General features: G+C 45.1%; 2 protein-coding genes across 7 annotated transcripts in view; one reads left to right on the top strand and one right to left on the bottom strand.

Moving 5' to 3' along the window:
• Positions 1 to 17699, top strand: part of LOC124185070 (peroxisomal leader peptide-processing protease) — a 111165-nt gene extending 93466 nt beyond the window's left edge. Inside the window, exon 6 of the mRNA XM_046575445.1 lies at positions 17488 to 17699. Coding sequence (XP_046431401.1) covers positions 17488 to 17561 — 74 coding nt within the window. The 3' untranslated portion in view covers positions 17562 to 17699. The remainder of the gene's footprint in view (positions 1 to 17487) is intronic.
• LOC124185090 (protein Wnt-2) overlaps positions 1 to 20759 on the bottom strand; it is a 69893-nt gene that overhangs the window by 28394 nt on the left and 20740 nt on the right. The window lies entirely within an intron of this gene.

Here is a 20759-nt window from a genome sequence, read left to right as displayed (position 1 = left end):
TTATACCTTTTCTATAAATTGGAATCTTTCACGGTATCTTTGGAAGCAGATAAAGCGGAAGAGTTCGATAAATTTGTACAGTGGACAGGCTAACGCGGTTCACCGATCAAATGAAAAAGGTGGCTAACGAAATATTTATACAGCCAGGCTCGCCAGCTACGGACTTTAGCTGCAGATCCGGCCGGTGGAGTACATGGTGGATTTTTCAACTAAACGTCGATAAATTAGTCGACGGCGTGAAAGTTTTTTTTTTTTTTTTAGGTGTGCGTGTGATATACAAACGTATGGATATTGAATGAAAATTAACAAGCTTGTGGATATCAACGTCAGTCTGTTTTGCCCGCCACCTCTGTCACGCCGTGTCTCTTATTTTTCCATTGGTCTTTACTCCCTGAGTTACTCACTGCATCGGGAGTATTAGAATCTGATTTGAATTTCAAATTTTCATTTAATTCTCACTCATCCGCTATCGCCACGCTCTTCTTCCTTTTCTTTTTCATTTTCTTCTTCTTTTGCTGCTGGTGCTGCAGATAAGCCGGACACCTTAATGATCGTAAGTAATCAAGGACCGAACGGCGCCCGGTTGGGCAGGGATTTAAGTGGTCGCAAGTCGCAGCGGGTGCCTCGACGTCCCCTTCAATACCGAGTCCGTGCAGTCATCCAGTGACACATTGGCGAGAAGGTGGCCGCAGCGAGTTCCTTCCTCCATTGTGTCTGGCGCTAACGAAGTTGACCATCTTCGATCCGAGGCTATTATGTACCCTGGATTATCACCTTTGGAAATTACCATAAAACCGCATCGTTCACCGGATTAAAATCCCTAAACGGCGAGGACCCTCGGCTCTTCCCAGTTTGCATGGTCGAGTTTTGCCTCCTTCTTTGCCTCTTGGCCGCGGGAGCGATGGGAAGTCTCAAAATTTCTTCCCAATGTCACCTTCGCCGTCTCGACATCCGTTCGACCATGAGGTCGAAACGATTTTGGCAAGAAACGTGAAAGCTGCCGGATCACGGGGACGAAGAGTTTTACCGAGAAGCAAATTTTCGCTGCCCTTTGTGCTTCTCGGATCCTTTCGACACCCACCGAGACGATTCGCAAGGCTTCGTTGCTCTTCGACAAACGCTCTGAAGCAGGAATTCGTCGATGCGGAAGCGGATGGAACGGGCGTTGGTTCTCAAGAAGACGAGGAATCCTCCTCGGCCGGTGCTCGCTGCTTGTAGACGCGTCATCGAGCCTTCGTTCGGTTCGTAGTTTGGGCCACCGCGCGTCCGCGTTCGGCTTGCATTCCGATGCAAATAACGCGCCCCAGGGACGTAACGTAATCGTTGCAATTTCATGCTTCTCAGAAATTCGCTCCTTCCTCACCCCGCCTTGCCCATGGCCATGGATCTTTTTCCTTGTTTTCGTTTTTCCATTTTTTCAGACAAAGAAAAAAAAAAAAAAAAAACTCGTGCCTGCTGGCTGTAATCATTTCTGATACGTCAGCGGGTCCTTTTCAGAACCCTCATTATGTACATACCTACTCTCCACTTGCCGGAATTTCATTTTTCAACATCACTAATGAACAATACTTTGTAGCAGTTGGCGTATATTTTCTTTCGCGATCTATTCGACACCTTGATTAGCCAAAAAAAAAGTTGAAAACATGGAATTTCGACCGTGGCGACGTGCCTTTTGTTGTCCGTCAAACGCGGAACATAACTCGTGTCGGTTAACTAGAACCGAAGGCTGGACGAGCGAGGTGGAAGGTTGGTGGATATGCGCGGAGTCTCTTTAATTATCGCTCACACCGTCAGTCGTTAATCTAATTAGACACGCTTAGCCAAGAGCCACGAGCATTGAAGATGTACAACGTCACGCGTTCGCGTCGGGTTTGCGCGAGGCATCGTTCACTCACCAATTACTCATTTGTTTTACTTTACGGGATGGCAATTATGCAGGCTAATGTCGCGCGTCGACCCATTTGAAACGACAGGCGACAGGAACCGGCCGTGTGTCGGTCGCTCCGCTTCCACAACCTACGCTTCTTCTTCACCAACCGACTTCGAAGTACGCAGCAACTACGTACAAATACGGTGGAATGTTTGTCAGCTGTCGAACATTGGGCAGGATACAGATTTTTATCGTACCATTGAACAGACCCGGAATTCGATCGATGGATGGATGCAGAATTGAAAAAAGACAATATGTAATTGGTTGAATTTAAGGTTCCCTTTTTATTTGTTTTTTTATTTAGTAACGTGCGAGACAATTGATTCACTCCTGGGAGTAGAAATTTTCTTCAATACCGAGGTATATCGTCGCATTAGAAGTGAATTATACGTTGGGAACGAGTTATTGTAAGGCTGTCAGTGTTTTCTCTTTCGTGCCTGGATACAGCTTCTGGAAATATGCCGCATGAAAGGTTCAATTTCAACACTGACATGCCCCTCTAATTCCTGAATTATGCGATAATATTTCATTCCTGCATCAAAAGACCGCGCGCAGCGCTAAGCTCTGTGAAATATGTTGTTTCACGAATGTGATTTTGTACCAAAAAGTACCATGTAAAATGCTTGTAACATTACAAACCGGAAGCTTGACGGTATGGTAAAATGTTGAAACGATTGTTTCCGGATTTTTGCAAGTACTAAAAGATAAAAAATTCTTATCTAGATTCCAGTATCAAAAGAAAACGTTGACAGATATTTTAGGGATGTCAGAAAATTCGATAAGCTTTCAAACGATTCTAATATTCCAACATTGCAAAGACTCGAAGCGACTCGAAAACATTTCGCCAAACGAAGCACGCCCAAGTATGAAAATGACTTCAACTTGGAACAAGGTACGAATTACCGACCCCTTGGTTTTTTTTTTCTCTTTCTTCAAGCGTAATAAATTTAATTTCCGTTATTCCGTTTAAGCCTGATGTTTCAGCCGGTACATCGCGTTGCATCGATGCAACAAGGGTGTACTGCTGCGTTCAAGACGACGCATAGTTCGTATGTAGATATTCAGAAGCGGAGCAGAGGTGGGTATCACCGTGTAATACATGACATTAAGTCCAACTGGCTCGCAAACGCATTGAAACACACACTCGCACACGTGGCGCGTAGGGTAATAACGCGTTATTCGCTTCGAGTACTTCGCCGCCACAGACGCATCCGCGGTAGGTGAATGCGCACGGTAATAATACGACCAAGATTCCGTCAGCGATAAAAGCACCCTGAATACTTTGAGAGGAAATCAATAACTATAGGTATACGGAAGTGTGGCCGGAGGGCTGAAAAGCCTCGGCGGCGTAATGATTCTGTAAAATTGAAGATCATACTTATTCATCATGCGCGCAGGCTCTCGAGCAGCCCGGGAATATGATTTCAGCGCAAAAATCACCGTCATTTCAGCCCGTTAGATCGCGAATAATTATCGTTTGAATCGTTTTGTATATCGGATCGTTCGACGTCAATTTACAGCGGTGACAAATGACTGTGTAATAATATTCTTTGGTTATTGCTTTTCCAACATCGAGATTGGATTCCGTACGGAAATTGGTCTCAAGCCGACCCATCCATTTCATCGATATTTTCCCTCCTTACCACCCATGCGGCAACTGTTGTATATTAATGCAAATTATAATTACCGCATGGACGAGAAGGTTGTGCATCGAATCCACCCTGTTCCGGCCAGACAACAATGCGAGCGCATGGTTACCGCAATTGCATTCCACGGGGTCACCATAGACACTCCCTAAAGAGTCAGGAGTTTCGAGGAGCTCAACTGTGTCCATGAATTTTTTCATTTGCTGTTCCTGTTAGACTTGGACGAAGTCAGGATCGCGGGTCGCACGGACTAAATCTCTCAAAGTAGCAGTTACAAGGCTATCGAAGACGCCTGAACCTATCGATCCTGATCAATGCGGAAGACAAAAGTAGACCGCACGACTGAACGTTACGTACGAGGCTTCTGCGGTACAATAACACAACTCGTAGCACAGTGAAATGAATATCCATGCGAGTTCGTAGTGACAATGGGAGCTGTTGCGGAGCAAAGACACCCTCTTCCACTTGGCAGGTCCTTTCCTCCTGTACCGACGTGACACAAATCCTTTCGGATAATCCCCCGTCACGTGGGTTACAGATCAGAGTCGTAAGTAGGTATGGAGTAGCGGCTCGTCGGTGCACCCGAAACGTTCTACATTACAGATCGTTATACGACGTCCGTGTCTCGTCGTGGCATGAGTGCACGGTCTGCGATACAGAGATTCCGAACCGATTCACGTGGGTGTGTTACGCGTGTACCTGGGCAAGGCCTCCGTCTATTACGGGCCGAGAGTCATCGTCTACACTTTAGCACTTTATTTCGATGATATCTCGAACGAGCCGCGGCCTGCACGCGGGCCCCGTGGGGGTCCACTGTGAGAACCCAGCTACGTCTTGTCGCTTCTTAATTCTTTCGGAATAACTGTACACAAACAGTGTAATACTGGCTGGTCGGCCAGCGACAGTGTGACAAAAATCTAGTATGACGAGTGAGAGGAAACGGAGTTGAGGAGGCAAACCTCGACGGATGACGATGCGATAGGGGAATTAAAGCGATGGTTACTAATTGAGTCGGACGAAATCGCGTTCTTCGTTCCTGATTCATTTCCTCCTCCCCGGCAACGATCGATCCTTCTTCGGAATATTAGCATCCTCGTAAATTCTGTTTCGTTACTCGGATCGCAGATCTTCGGAAGTCAGGACCGTAACCGTTTCTGAATAGGTATATTTCACAAGCTCGGCTCGACCTCGGAGAAGAACGGTAGACGGTTTTTACCGGGTTCACTGGTAGCCGTGACTCCTGCAGAGGCTGTCGGAGACTCAGACTGTGCGATCGTGGTGAGGATTCGACTGGCGTGCAGGGGAAGGAATGCGAAAACGAGCCAAAAACGCGCTGCGGCATTCGCGAGGATTTTGCCACGGTGGCAGCGGGGATCGGTAGGTATATAACAAATAATTACAGACTGGACGTCGGAGGCATGGAGTAGGTATAATGGTGAAATCACCGTGGGCACAGATGAGATGGCCAAATCGTAGGTGCGTCGTCGCCGGAGTCCGGAGGATCGTGCGAGGCTAATTAAAACTTTTCATTACCGGGTAACTAACTAAAGCAGCGTTTTATTATCAGCGATTAAGGCGATTTTACAACCGACCGAGAGGAGTTCGAGTTTCAGGGATTCGCGAGAGCCGAGGAAGCGTGATCAGGATCCCGGCTGTAATTACGCCGGCTCCGCCATTTTAAGAACGATTATAACCGGCTGGTTACAGCTACTCTTCTCTAATTGCTACTAACTTGCGTTGCAGTTGCAGGATACGCGATGTTAACAGTTGAATTTTTGTAAGACGTAATAAGTAAAATCGTTTTTACGATAATAGTTCCGAGCCACAAACGAGGCGGAGGCTCGGGTCAGGCATAACGCGTACTAGCAGACGTGGTAATTTCGTAAACGGTGATAGCCGTTAGCGCAACATTTTCAACCGGCGTGAACGATCAAGCGCGCGCGTTTAATTCCCTAACGAAATTTTTTGTACACGCGCCCACCGAGTGGTAAAACTTTTTAATCACCCGGACCGCGTATGGGACTACAAGCAAAGTCCGGTAATATCGTATAGTGACAAAATCACGATTATGGTATCCTGTACACCCACATTCGACGCGTTGTACCTCGTGAAAATAAAACTCACCAACAACCGGCCGGACTCGCGAGATCAACGTCTGCGAGTCGATCGGGTGTTTTGTTGCCACCGATATCTTACAGGTCCGCCGATGATCGGGAATGACGAGTAGAAAGGTGCCTCCTGGCCTGCCTCGGACAAACCCAACCCAACCTCGAGTCGATCCGGCCGCAATGGGAACTCGAAACCCATCGCATAACGCGGTGATTCACACGGTAGCATTCCGCCTGACAATCCCGGTCGAGAAAACCAGATTTGCGATTAGCCGTAGACGTTGTCCAGGGTTTACCGTCACCTGACGACTCACCGAACAGCTGAACATGGACAGGCTGTGAAATCAAATTTCACACGCGGTGATTTGCGCTCTGTGTAGCTGCTTGACCGTCGGTCTAGACAGTGGCAATCGCATACGAAGATTCGCTTCGGTGTCCCGGTGATCGTCCTTCGAAAATCGGCGCTGCTGTTGAAGAGAAGAACAAGAAGATTCTACCAGAAGGAAATTGTCATTCGTAATAATGAACCATTGGTAACAGCTTTTGGGCGTTCCACGTCAATCGCGAAGAAACGTAGATTCCGATTTTATCCAGCATTATTCCCGAAGAAGAAGATGACGCTGTCCACGAATCGCGTCGTTCTCGAGACACGTGTAAAGGAACCTGAATATTTATGGTCGTCATTGTGCCCGTAACGCGAGTATTCGAGTCCGACCGAAAGATTTTCCCTATCGTTTCGGTCGTAGCGTCGGGGATGATTCGTCACGATAAAACAGCGTAGAGGATTCCGGCTTCGCCACGCTTGTCAAGGTGGCTGACGGCTGAAGCCTCGAGTTGAAAGTTTTTCCGGTAGAAAATTCGAATCCCGAATGGGGTAGACGAGCAAGGGAGTTAATATCTCAGCGCGCGGAATCGGCGGCGATCGTTACGTTACAGTCGGCGCAAACCCAACGTCGAGGAGCGACGACTATCCATGCGAGCATTCGTCCTCAGGTTGCATTGCAGCGGCTCGCCGCGGACAACGAGAGAAAAAATCCCCCGAAGATCTGGACCTCAGATACGTAAGCTACCAGACCTCCCAGTCGGTTTCTCCCGACCGGGAAATAACTCTCCTCGACTGTATCTCGGTGCGAGGTTTCTTCTCCCCTTCCAGTCACCAACTGCAGAATAGCGCGCATGTCGTACACAGGATCGAGGTACCCACGGATGATCCATCACGAGGCTAACTTACATCGTCGGCGAATGTGAAAGAGCGCAAAGTTTCTCCGTCAAACCTATGATAAGGTTTACAACCGGTAGCCACAGCTGTCGGACTCTACGCACTTGTCGGGATAACTTTTAGCGTTGAAAATTGTTGTTAACGCGAATGTGATTTAGCTGCGAAACGCCCGAGGGTGACGCAACGGATGGATGGACATCCTGCACCTCCTGCAACATTCGCGATATTTCAACAGCTCTGTAGCTCAGTGATACGCGTTAATGTGTAGGATAAATACCGCGTTCGAACGAGCGTATAACCGCAGGTACGTACTAAGTTCGCCTTACGACGCATACTCGTATACGTGCTCGTGGTGGTAAAGTGTTACGCTTTACGCGAGCTGCACACCGGCTATTAAATTATCCCGATGAGGCTGACCCACGTTATGCGGATCTCCGGCCACTTAGTACATCTTTAATCCTTATCTATACGCGTATCGCGTAACGTATGCGATGCAAAGTAGGCATGCGCAACAAGCCTACACAGGCCAGCCTCGCCAATCCCGCAAGCTTTTTCACCGCTGCTTCGTACCGCTTACTTAGATACTATACGTATGAATGATCCCCCAGCAGTTCACGTTCCAGCCGAGAGTTGGACTTTGGTGCTTCTGGATATCCGCAATATTGAAGTTGGAGAGTTCTGCTTTTTCTTCATTTACTTCCAAGCTCCAAACTCAATTTGTCAACGTTTCGTTTGAGTTGTGAGAAGGTCCGGACAACGGGTAATTCAAACACCTCATCAGCGTTTGATTTATCGTCCATGTTTCTTCACACCGCAACTTTCCATAGAACATCGACGAGGAATGTTGTGTAGGTAATTCACGCCGTCATCGTGTGTTTATTGCAAATGACTCACTGCGGCCTGTAGGTTACGCGTATATTCGTCTAGAAGATCATACTTTCGAGTTGAGCAACAGCGGTGGCTCGAAGCGTTTACCGTATTGACTGTAACATTGTGTTCCTGACGGAAGGTCTTAGCCACCATTCGACAAAGTGTAGTTCTCGAGAGGTAATAAAACCTCGACTACCAGCTGCGGCTGAGACCTGCGGGAGGTTCAAGGAGTGAAAAAACAAAGATCAAGCAAACGTCGACACGACTCTTTACAATTGAAAACTGCACTCCGTTGAAGCTTCTACCTCGATCGATTACGGATTAAAAGTTGACGGAAAATCTCGCGAAAAATATGCGTAAGTGAGAATTCCGAGGTGTCGCGAGTCTTCCGTTTCGGACTCGCAGCTCCCGAGACGTGGGACGAAAAAGGCGCCGATACACCTCCTGGCGTCAATGCCGATCTTATCTGATCCGTCGAGCCCCGTTGCGGGAGAGGATCCTTTTAATTAGTCTCAGCTGAGTACAAACAGTGGTCGCCAGGATCAGTTAACTCTCGGGGAAGGAGCGTCGCGTCCTGTCTCGCCTATACACACGTATACTCGAGTTTGTCTCCGACTCGGTCGAAGATAGCGAGAAATGTCTCCTCGTAATACCGAGGATTTGTTGCTATTGTCCGGCGACGCTGACGCTTGACAACTTTCAGTCTTGTACCGGATTTTCGTGACCGACTCGCGCCTCGTCCTGACCACCCACAAGGCTCCGCAACCCCCGATATCGACTCTCGTTTTTAGGAAAGGAAACTCCGATCGTCGAGGAGTAAGTAAGCGGAAATTCAATAATTTCAAAATCCCAGACGATAGTCTAATCACCGTTCTAAAAAACGGTCGATTCTTCGCCTCGTTTTATCGAGTCAGGTTGAACATCTTGATACAATCGTCGAACGAATCGTCGTGTTTAAGCTGACTCGACGCCTTTCGACGAAACTGGTTCCCTTTACCCGACTAAAACACGCATTAGACGCTTGAACAAGGCATAATTATGCATCGGAGGCGACGTTGTTAACACCGTAGAATTCGGTCGAGTACGAGGCATAAAAAGCTGGATGGAAAGGTGGCGATTAATCACGCCGGCGGTGAGCACAGCGGGGAAAAAAGGATCGCTCCTTCAATTTGGACCCTCGGCTATCCTGACCTGTGCAATCACGCCGCGGTGTCTCGCACCGTATCGCATATATTGGTATAGTTGTTGTGCGAGGTTACGTTCGGCTGGGTCGGGCTAAATGTTAACACACAAATTATGTAAATCAGACATTTGTCTTCGAGCGGATACTCGAAACGCCCGGAGCTGCAGGCGGCTGATCCCTCCTCCGCAACTCTAGCGAAGCATCCTTCGGGGTTTGGTTCAGAGTTATGACGACTAGATAGGCGGACCTGGATAGGAGGAAGAAGGAGAGAGTGAGAGAGGGGGGAGGAGAGATGAGCAGCGAACAAAAACGGGGAATAACGACATCGACAAGCCTTTTACCGGAAAAGATGAGGAAGAAAAAAAAATATTTGAAAGTATAATTTTACGATTTTTGCCCGACGCGGTCGCGTCCCGGTGCTTTACACATAATTTGTCGAGAAAACATAATTTCCGTGTCTTCCTCGAGATATTTATTATCGAGTCTGTCGGAGATTTCGCTCTTTGTTCTTCTCGATAAAATACATTTTCGAAACTCGAATGGCCATGCGTCAGATACATTCTAGCCACCTTACTGCCGGTCTTTCGAAATTATTTACGAACTCGTCTTGAGTCGGCGAGCTGCAAGGTTACGGGCTGGGCTTTCTTCCAGGATCCTCTCGATCGATTCGATCATTGCTCGAAACGCGACGCGGTTTTCGGATCGTTACACACGCGTCTCTCGCGTGGGTGGTTCAGCTACGGTCCGCGATAATTCGACTCGCGATTATGTCGGATGGTCGTAACTTCGGATTAACGAATATTGCGAATTTAACAATTTCAACGCTCATGTGTGCGCTACGGAAGCGAAACTGAATTTCTAGAAATTTTAAGAAGTATTTTATCGCCGCGTGGGAACGCTCCAGGATCAGCTTTTGCACAGATACAAACGAACGTCTTTTTTGTCGCGTAATTAGGAGGATATTTTGAAATGAAAACCGTTGCTAAAATTCAAAGAGGTGTTATTGCTACTCGATCAGCTGCAGGGGAACGTAACCGAGTATAAAATTGAAATGAATGAATCACCAATTCTTATCGACACATTCTTTCAAGATTGCCATTTTTGGAATCCATTTCATTTTTTACATTCATCCACACCGTTCTCATAACTATTTTCACACGGTATATTTCGCATCGAGTGTAGGCATAGAAATTTCGCGAATTCTCAACACATTGAGTGGTGTTTCAAGTTAATCGTTTGTAATACTGTATTAACTTCCAGAAACTGATTTTCGAATTTACCATCGCAATTTGGTAGAATCCGTGCAATTTTCTTAGTTCTGCGTCAGATGAAAATGCTGTGGAATGTTTTTGGTCAAAATTGCGAATAGAATTCCGCGTTTTAGGTACTACACGGAATTGGATACTTCGAGATACATACGTCAAGGTCGAAATCGAGCAGGGCACCCCCTTAACACACCATAAAGTATCCCTATTTTACTTTCTGAAAAGCGCTTAAGCGCCATGCCTTGGCATGCGTGCAGATGTGGGCGTCCCGGAGCCGTGTCTCTTCCTCGGCGCAGTTCGTTCTCCCGAAGCATCTCTCGAGGGAAGAAGAAGGGCGAAGAGCAAGCGATTCAATTTATGTACCGACAATGTGGCTTTGTCTCGCCAAATTATCATACGAGAACCAACATGCATAATTTAAGTCCGAGCTACGGCATAACAGTTTCCCCATTATCATATCATAGACCCCGTGGAGGCGATTCGTCGCACGCACACTGGCGGGCCTTTATTCCTCACCGATGCCCGTCGAGGGATACAAACGCGAGTGTATCGTGCGTGTCTCGATCGATCGATCGATTTCAGCGAAGCTCCAAGCCCTGCAAGCCTCGGGCTCGTAAGTCTTGCTTCGCGTAGGTATGCACCTACTCGGGAACGAAGCGTAGCTGAAGGTTGTACGCGGTGCAAGTATCTTTACTCGCGGAAGGTTTAAACCCGGACAAGCGCTTTCACGGCGCGAAGGCGTTCAATGAAATATGCACTTCGAGTTGTACGATTTCTCGCATTTATTTCACTGTGCGTACACACTGTGCCTACCTGTACTGCCTGCTCCAAACCAGAATCGAATTCCCAGCCGCCATAAGGACGACGTTACGTAGGTACGTACCTCCGATCGAGGTACACCCTCTACTGCGATCTCGCGGCGCCGAGCGCCGATTCGATCAGCTTTGTTCCAAACCGAACCACCGATAACGAGAAAACGGGTCTAGCTACGTGGGAAAAAACATTGCGATTTTCTTATTGCTCGTTTTAATTAGTCTACTTGGATTTAGACAGAAAATTGAATTTGGACATTGTTTTTTTTTTTCTCGGTAATGAGTGACTTAATTGGTAGTAATCGATTATTTAAAGAAACTCGTCGGGGAAACTTGGAGCTTTTTTGATTGACGTGAAGTTTTCAACCATCACGAAACACGTGTAATGTAGGAATTTTCCGGTCTATTTCAAAGAAATTTATCTGACCATTACCAATTGCATGGAAGCGACATAATAAATTGATCGCTTATCATCGGTATGCAAATTCGATGCTGAATCATCATACATCATACCTACGTCATACATCATACATTATACATCATACATAGTATTAAAGTTCGAAACCAAAGTTTGGATGTTCAGAAAGTGACGTCACCCAAAATTTTTTTTCTCTTGACCTCATCGATCTGTAGTAACCGAAAATCGGCTAGCCGAATTCCTCAGTCTGGAAACAACCGCGTAGTCGAGCGGACGTATGAGAATCGCGCTCCGCAGATTTTGAGTACCGAGTTCTCTACCTCTTGGATCCTGCGCTCCGGGTCCGCTTCCTGGAGCAACTCGACTTCCAGGACAAGCGCTCCGTAGTTTTGGCTGTCCAGGTCCTTGACCTGGTAACTTTTGACCTTCACGACTAATTTTCCGTAGTTCTGGCTGTCCAGGTCCTCCACCTGGTGGATCTTGACATCCAAGGAAAGCACGCCGTAGTTCCGCGCTCCAGGTCGGTTACCTGGTGAAACTCGACTTCCAGGACAAGCGCTCCGTAGTTCTGGCTGTCCAGGTCCTTGACCTGGTAACTTTCGACCTTCCGGACTAATTTTCCATAAATTTGGCTGCCCAGGTCCTCCACCTGGTGGATTTTGACATCCAGGAAATGCACTCCGTAGTTCTGGCTGTCCAGGTCCTTGACCTGATTACTTTTAACCTTCAGAACCAATTTTCAAGTTTGCATGTCTGATTATTGAAAACGTCATGTTTTGTACCATCAAACCAATATACATGCTTCAGATAACCTTTTGAATCGGAAAAAAAACCGAACGACCAGGATCAACAAATTGCGATTGTTGAGTGGTTGGCAGTGTATACATAGGAATACATGACAATAACGTCGTTCAATTAGAGCTAAAATCGCTGTGCTTATTTGACGAAATTTATGGTCACAAAATCACAATACCTTGTACTTACATGCATGTGTAAACGTGATTTGTGGCATTATATAGAAAAAATCTTACGGGCAACAATCGCGATGCAAAATAATGCCAATTAAAACGTTCGTCTCTGACTGCACGATGATAGGTAGAAATGCAGGTTTGTTATATTGTATTCATCGTCGCATCTGAGTCATCGACAGGATAATTATACATGGACGAAGGTATAATATAGTCAGAGAGCTCGTTCGTTCGTTGGTACGTCGGTAGCAAAGAACTACCGTGTTTGGGCCACCCACTTCGCGATTACATACCCGCTCGTTCGATCGACGTGTACCTACATATACGCACATGCATGCCCTGCGCGGTATGTACGATTATAACATATATATATACAATATATATACATATATAGGACGAACTAACCCTAAGGATATCTTATATTTGCCGGATCTGCATAATGGATCCATACCGCGGGCATGCATTATACCCGTGCCCGAGAGTGTACATATATATTATATATAATATATACGTGTATATACAACGCGTATCGAGTGAGTTGGTTTTAAACCCGACCGCGTCCAAGATTACGGGAGAATCGATTTACCGGTTATATACACGATTCGGGATGCAGCGGCCGCTGCTACCGTTGCGAAAATATACCTTATCGCGTTGTATTTAAAAAAGCTACGCAAATCGACGCGGTTCTCCTTTAGCCATATTATACATGTACCCACTCAATTCGCGGAGACAAATTTCATCCTAAGATTTTATTCCAGTATCGAAAACTTCGTCTGTAATTCTTAAGAGGTAAGAATGAGGCGGAGTTGAAATTCCGAATTTAATAAGTTTTGAAAGTGACAAATTTCGAATTTTTTGGTGGGGACGGTTGAAGCAAAGAGATCAAACTTTGACGAAACGTTGAGGTTTTGAAAGTGCGAAAATGAGAAAATTTTAAAATCTGCAACATCGAGATTCTGAATGATCGAAGATTTTCGGTTCTATGAATTTCTCGCTTGGTGAAATTTCACCACTTTCATCTTTCTTTGTTTTGGATTTTCGATATTTTTACGTTCGGAATCCTGGTAATTCTGATTTTTTACACCCACTCGTAGAGTAAACTGCGCTGCGAGAGTATATTTCAACTTTCGGAATCTTACTCCATCTCAACTTTGTTTTCGGAATTTTGCTCTGTCGGAACTTTACTTTTCGAAACTTTGTTGTATCGTAAAAGTTTGATTTCCGTACTTAAAGTTTCGCCACAAATGAATTCGAAACTAGGCGCTTTCGGAACTTTTAAAATTCGGACCTCCAATCGCGCTCCGTAAAAATACTATCTTGCACTTTTAAAAATGTGCAAGCGTCGTAAAACAGAATCTGAGATTTCTGTAAACGCAATGCTTATGTCGCAATAAAAAAAAATATTTTCACCTCGAAACGGAAGAATTATTTGGTTTCACGGCGGAGCGAGCACTCCTTTCCTGTATCGTTCAAAGGGAACGGACGTTAAGCCCTTGCCCGAACAGTCGTTGGGTATTTCATAAACGAGTTCGAAGGATTCTGATTCGTACGTAGGTAGGTACACACAATGAGATTCGGCCAAGCGGTGGTCCCTCGCGATTTTTGTGTACCGGTCCCTCGGACGGGTTGTTCGAGAGTTGTACGAGAATCGCGAACACCGCTCGAAGCCTAACCATTAGCTATAAATACGTACTAAATATTCCCATAAATCAGACCAATAGTCACATTACATGCCGGGGTCCTTGCCTTAAGAATATAACCAGCTTGGCTTCTACAACTCACTGCCGAAATTTTCTTTTTTACCATATTATATACACGGTCGCGGGGATTCGGTGCGGCTGAACATTTTTTAATTTTTTTTTTTTTTTTTATCTTCACGATCAGTTGTTTCCTCCTTTTTTCATTTCCTCGTACAAAGTCTTGAAAATATATGTCGGAGTAAAAGCTGTACCTGCTTCTTTGACGTTACACTGTATTATCTTGGAGTTATCCGTTGTGAGTTGATTTATTATGCGCAGGGCTGTATACGGAATTGGGTGTTACGGGATAAACACCAAACGGCTAGGTGGTCTAGTGGAGTAAGGCTCCGGTAAAGCATCGCTAGATACCAGGTTCGATTCCTGGCTCCGTCGTTAATTTTTCGAATTTACCAGTTTTTCAAATTTATATCTTCAACAATGAAAAGGCCTCGTGATTAATGTTAAATATTGATAATGCATATCCGCATTTCAATTATTAGACGGTCATTGACTGTCTTACGGGCTTCGCATCAGAAGCGTAAGATTCCAAAATGTAAACACACTTACAGACATTCTTACAGTTGTGCTCAAGAGGAAGAACACTTTCTATTCATAAACACCAAACGTAGTCGCAAACACGGGATTAAGGGAAACTTGTTGATAAGCAAGAGGGGTACCGATTACGGGAGCGGAGAGAAACGGCAGTCGGAGCCGAGCCTCCGGACAAATCGGTCTTGATCCCGGATATTGTGAATTCGTTGATTCCGCGATAATATTGACGACGTCACGAACGATGGGACGAACGAGTCTCCATTGACTCCGACATACAGGTATGTGTATACACATGTATGTATATGTATATATATATATGTATTGGACCGAGATATTGTGTTATTTAGTTATAACCAGTCGCTGCAATGCGGATCTTTATTCGTCGTTTCAAAATTGTACGATTTTCTTGAGTCACTTTAAAGTTGAACGTAAATCACCCGAAAGCCGCGATACACGTTTACTTGAACCGCAAACTCAATTAACGAGTGTTTTCAAATAAAATAATTTGGAACATTAATTACTGCTCTGTAATATACGATGTTAATTTAAATTCGCAGTCAAGTGTTGAAAGAATTGGAGTAAAATATGTTCACGTAATCTTTTTGGTTATACACGATTTTACGTAAACACAGATACAGAGATGAATCACTCCAAAGAAATATCAGTTCCACTACATGATAATCTGAATATCGCAGCTCGTACCTAACGTAAAACATTCGTCGCGTTCTGATCGTATCTGCAGGTTTATTCGTCGTTAAACTCCAGTCAGAGACGTCCTTCGTTCGTCTTAATAACGTTTAAGCCACCGGAATTGCGGTCGTTTGTGTTTATCAGATTTAATAATAAGATTCAGCCTAACAAGCGAGCCATTAATTTCGGCAAAAGTATTCTCTTATCCGCAATTCTTCCTTCGACAACAAGAAAATAAATTATGAAAACGGTGAAAAGAAAAAAAAAAAAAAATGCGACCGCAGCGATTAAAAACCGGGTAATTGAAAATGCAAACCCGACGGAGTCAAGAAGACTCCAGTTTGAGAAATGAAAAATACCCGCGAGTGACGTCGCGCGAAAACCTGCGTCATCGGAGAAGAAGTTGAAATGAAAAAAAAAGTGTACAAAAAAATATTTTGACAAGTATGAAAAATAAAAAGCCAAGCCTTAGTAAAAACTGGGAATGTGCAGCGTTTCCCGTGTCAGCTCTCACGGTACGAGTCACTGATTCATAAATGACCCATGTGAAACACTGAGCGCCGATAGTCATCAGCTTGTTAAGTTCCGCTGTATTTTCCGTCTGAAACGCGACAGCGCATCCGAGCAATGCGATGCTGCAAGAAAAGGAGACAGGGAGTTGGAAAAAAAAATTCGAAAAAAAAGCAAAAAACGAAATGACAATAAGTATGATAATAATTTTTCGTAACTCGCGAGAGATCGCGCAGTGTCTGCGTCCAGGCATAAAATAAAGACGCGGGTCGCACAGGTCCGACATTTCGGCGTGCGATCTCCTCCCCCAGGCTAAGCGAGTCGCTTTATGTCTGGCAGATTTAGATAGCGGGAGAAAATCAGGGAATCTGCTCCTACAAATTTTCAGCTCAGACGCGAAGAGGCCCTCAGGTTTTCGCACGAGGGTCACGCGCTGAGTTAACTCCAAAATTCACGACCTTTTCAGGAAAGTGCTGCTTTGTCCAACGGTCTCGTTTCGCGTACTTCGCTCTGCATGCATCCGCGATTTAACGCGTTATATACCCGAAACCAAGTACGCGAGGAAGCGGGGAAATTCTGATTTTGAGCAGCGAGAATCGTTTCACATTTTTTTTTTTTTTGTAGGATTCTGATTAGCAGCTGATTATTTAATTCATGAAAAACATTGTTTTTTTTTTCTTGTATCGATGCGCAAAATATTCCACTGTCTTTAAGTTCGTGTAAGTTCTTGAAAATTTCATACCAAAGTTCAATATAGTATGGAGTTAAATTTGCACGAACTCAAATTGTTGATGATGTAGCGCATTTTGTGGAAGTTTTACTTGAATTTCCTTGATATTTATCGATGTGGATTTAAAAAAAAAAGTAGAAATCAGAAGTTTGTCAAATTACCGATGTCATTTTTGAACAGGTCTTGAAAAGCTTAAAAAAATTCGATGTACCTAGTATTTTTTCTGCCCACCCTCAATGTTCGGTGATAAGGTTATTGATATCGAACAATACGTGTAAAAATCTACTAAAATCGATTCTATTCTCCGTATCTTTCAGCTCTTCAATTTTGACCATGCGTATGAGTTTATAATTGAGAGATATAAAATCGAGTATATCAGAGGCTAATCAGTGCTGACGTGTATAATAACGGTGATTATTCATATGCATATATATATATGTATACGTACAGTTTTCCGAAATATCTTTCATCACTTCTTGCTCTGCTCCTATATTTCGCAACAAAGTCGCGGTAATAAATAAATTTAACAAAAAAAGAAGAAGAAAACATCTGGTCCAGGTACGTGAAACGTTTTATCGTACAACAGCCTCTCACATATTGACTAATATCAAACGACGGTACGGTGCGAAGTGAATTTGAGTTTGGGTACCGGTATATCATATCCGTGTAGGTACATAGATTGGATTATAGTAGGTGAAGCTGCTGTCCGAGTCGTGGGCGGAACTCAATCATTTCTCGAGTCTCCAGCATTTCGAGCGAAAGATAGTTTCGGGTCCCAGGTATAGCGCAGAGGTGTTACTAATTGTACTGATAAAACCTTCACGCCTACCTACGATATTGTCCGCAGGTCCTCAACCCGTGATCCCGAGAAAACCGGCGGCGCCGTGGCGTCGAGACGCCGTTCAAGCTGAGAATCGCTGAGGCCATTCTGGGGCACGGACACTCGGAGAAGAGAGAGAGAAGGACGCCGTGAGAGCGAAAGATCGTTTGAAGCCGGTCGAGGCGTCCGACTGAGAAGAGGCTGTGGAAAGGATGGAAAGTCAACCCGGCCTCAGGCTCGCGGGAAAATCTTGGACGATTGGCGCATGCGGCCAAAACACTTCGGCATCAGTTCTTTGCGTGAGTATTCGAGAAAGTATACTGAGAAAAAATTTCATTTGTTACGTATATACTAGAAAAATTGAGTAAAACAGGTGTTGTTAAAAAAACTGTTTGAATATTGTTGGAATTACGGAAAACGAGGTACGCGTAACCATTTTGCGCTATTGTCGATCCTTTTTTGATAATCGCAACGCAAAATCAGTTTGCGAGGTTTACTCTACTTTTTTAGTTAAATAAGGCTTCAACGTCGATTTATCGTTGCACAAGCGTTAAATTTTCGCAACAGTTGCTAGAAAATATAGTAACAGCGATCGTAATGAGAAAGAGTAGTAACGGATACCAGACTTTCTGGTAACAGCTAGAAAACTAATCTTCATTTTCTACCTAGAACTATATTTTTCGATTGTGGTAAAAAATGAAAATAGCTAAGGACTGAGCGGTAACCGGAACTAAAAATTTCTCTCAGTGTATAACAATCGGTATCGATGATTTGTAACATACGCCGAGCTATGTAGTGATCGGAATTGCTCCAGCGTGAAATTATTCAGTGCCAAACAGGAATTTTGGCGATTTGGAGAGACGGATCGCTATCGCGATGATGGAGCTGAAAAATTGAGGAAATAACATGGAACAGACGAAGCTGTCTGCGGGGGCAAATTACGGTTTGAAACCGACGCCGAGACGCGACCGGAATTATTTACTGCGATCAACAGCCGACGGATCGGTTCAGACCGACACGCAGAAGCTTTTAGCAGAGAATTCTCGGGTGGAGCTAAAATATCAGAGGGCGAAAGACGCCCCGGGATTTCGGCTTGTCTTTGGGATCTGATCTTCGATAGGGTCGCAGGTATCACCTACTCGGTGCGAGAAAATCCCACCTCGACGATACTAGGCGACAAGAAAAGGTGGTGAAAATGTTAGCCCTGGCGCCTCAAGATCTCAGATACGATCCTTCGCGCACGTTGGGATCCATTTCCGGGGTCTTAAAGACTCCCTTGCTGCGAAATTAGTCAGCTGTCGAATAAGTGTCGATGCGTTTGCGAAATTTTGTGGTTTTGAAGCGGATCATCCGTTTTTGAAGCGCGTTGAATCAACGTCCTTGTTGAAGCTACCAGTTGAGAGTTGAGAATCGGCTTTCCCGATCGACGCGATGAAAGCCCGTTGATCAAATTAGACGGAATTAAAGTTAATTAGATTTAGGTTGCGGTTTGTTGAGGCTGCGGGAGCTTCTGGTTTCCAACGATCGCGGAACAGCTCGTAATTGTAATGAAGGTTAATAGTTTAAGCAAAGATTACAGTTATTATCCTCGCCGGACTGCCGTGCTTAACAATTCCTAATTGGTACGGACCGTGTCGACGCGGTTAGCCGTCGCGCTATTTGAATACATTATAGCATCCCTTTTTAGCACCTAGTTCATAGATTTTTGCGGAAACCAGATGCTCCTGATGTTGCGGTAAATTGCACGGAAATCGTTCGCGGAAAAGTCAAGATAGTCAGCTCAATTTTTCGCGAGTTATAAAATCCAGCTTCACATTTTCAAAAAAGTTATTCGTGCGATTATATCCAAGAAGTTTTTCATCAACGATTTTGGTTATAATCTCCAACAATCAAATTTGGGAATAAACTCGTAGGCATGTAGTCGATAATTGGAATATATTTTTGTGGAGTCACTGCGAATTAAACGGAATAACAAAGTGCATCGAAGCAGCAAAGCACCTACTCCAGTTTTTCATTGGTTGGCCAAACTCCTTCAGGAAAGTGATTGGCAAATGAAAAGTGAGGAATTCGACGCTCGCGATTCTGAGCTGAAACAATGATTTTTTTTACCGTTGTATTAAGGGAGCATCCATTAATCACGTGATGCTTTTATAATCAATTTTAGACCCCCCCCCCCCCCCCCTCTCCCTCCGTGGTCACACATGAGGTTTTGGTTAAACTCCCCCCCCCCCCCTTGCCCGTTATAACGTGATTTTTCTCGCCGATCGATTACTCGCGTGCATGGGTTAAAAATGTTATAAAACCAATAAAAATCTCTAAATATACTCGGTGTTTTTAGAAAAAATGCACCAAAAAATAAACGTGATATCGCCCGAGACCCCTCCCTCCCCCCGTGTGATCAATCGTGATATTTTCAAGCACCCCTCCCCCCTCTCCCCCCCCCCCCCCCCCCTCGTGAGTCTCACGTTATTAATGGACTGTTGTAATTAAAAGTAAGTCATTCGAAGGTACATTGGGAGTAGGTGAAATTCACCAAAGGGTATGTCTCAGTCCGCTGTTTGCGGGACGACGAATACTTGGTGAGAAAAAATACCCCACAGAATCATACGCGCAAGATGAAAACAACACGTAAAAACGTTACGATAAGTCGTCGTTACGCAGCGAGGGCTGCGGGAGCGGAGAGAGATCGTAGGTAACTAAATACCAGAAACTTCTTGAAGCGCATTCCTCGCTAATAAAGACATATTTCACAAGGCTGGACATCCCTTGGCGCGTGTATGCGTGCCTGCTTGCGTGCTTTATACCGCCGCAAGTCCCACGGCTCGAGGAGGGTTCCCAGATATGAGATTGTAAATTGCCGCAACTTCTTGCGCGCATCTCTCGGGTTCGAGGCGCGCGGAATCTCGGGCAAAAGTGCGGTCCAAGTGTGTAACATTATATGTGTATATATACCTGTAGATGCATCGTATGCGCGTAAACAGCTTCGAGTCGACGTAACGCGGCGAGCCCTCGGGATACCTGGACAAAGAGTAATTCCCAACGCGGCTACTTATATTCCCTGTAAAGCGAAGCGGTGCGGTTCTAGTCCCGAAGAAAATTCTTTACACGCTGAAATAACTCGCGATGTGTATTTTATTTTCTGCCGCGTTTCGATTTTTCGAATTCCTGTAGAGCTGTGCGAGCTTGGAAACGGCAAGATTATTCGCAGGCGCGCGTCGATCGTTCGTTCCTAGCGATTTTTCTTAGGGATCCAAAATGGCGGACGAGACGCCGCTACCCGTATATAAACCCTCCAGCCC

This window comes from Neodiprion fabricii, chromosome 1 (assembly GCF_021155785.1).
Source record: "Neodiprion fabricii isolate iyNeoFabr1 chromosome 1, iyNeoFabr1.1, whole genome shotgun sequence".
Lineage (NCBI taxonomy): Eukaryota > Metazoa > Arthropoda > Insecta > Hymenoptera > Diprionidae > Neodiprion > Neodiprion fabricii.
The sequence above is the reverse complement of the archived record's forward strand: the minus strand, read 5'-3'. Positions and strand labels throughout refer to the sequence as shown.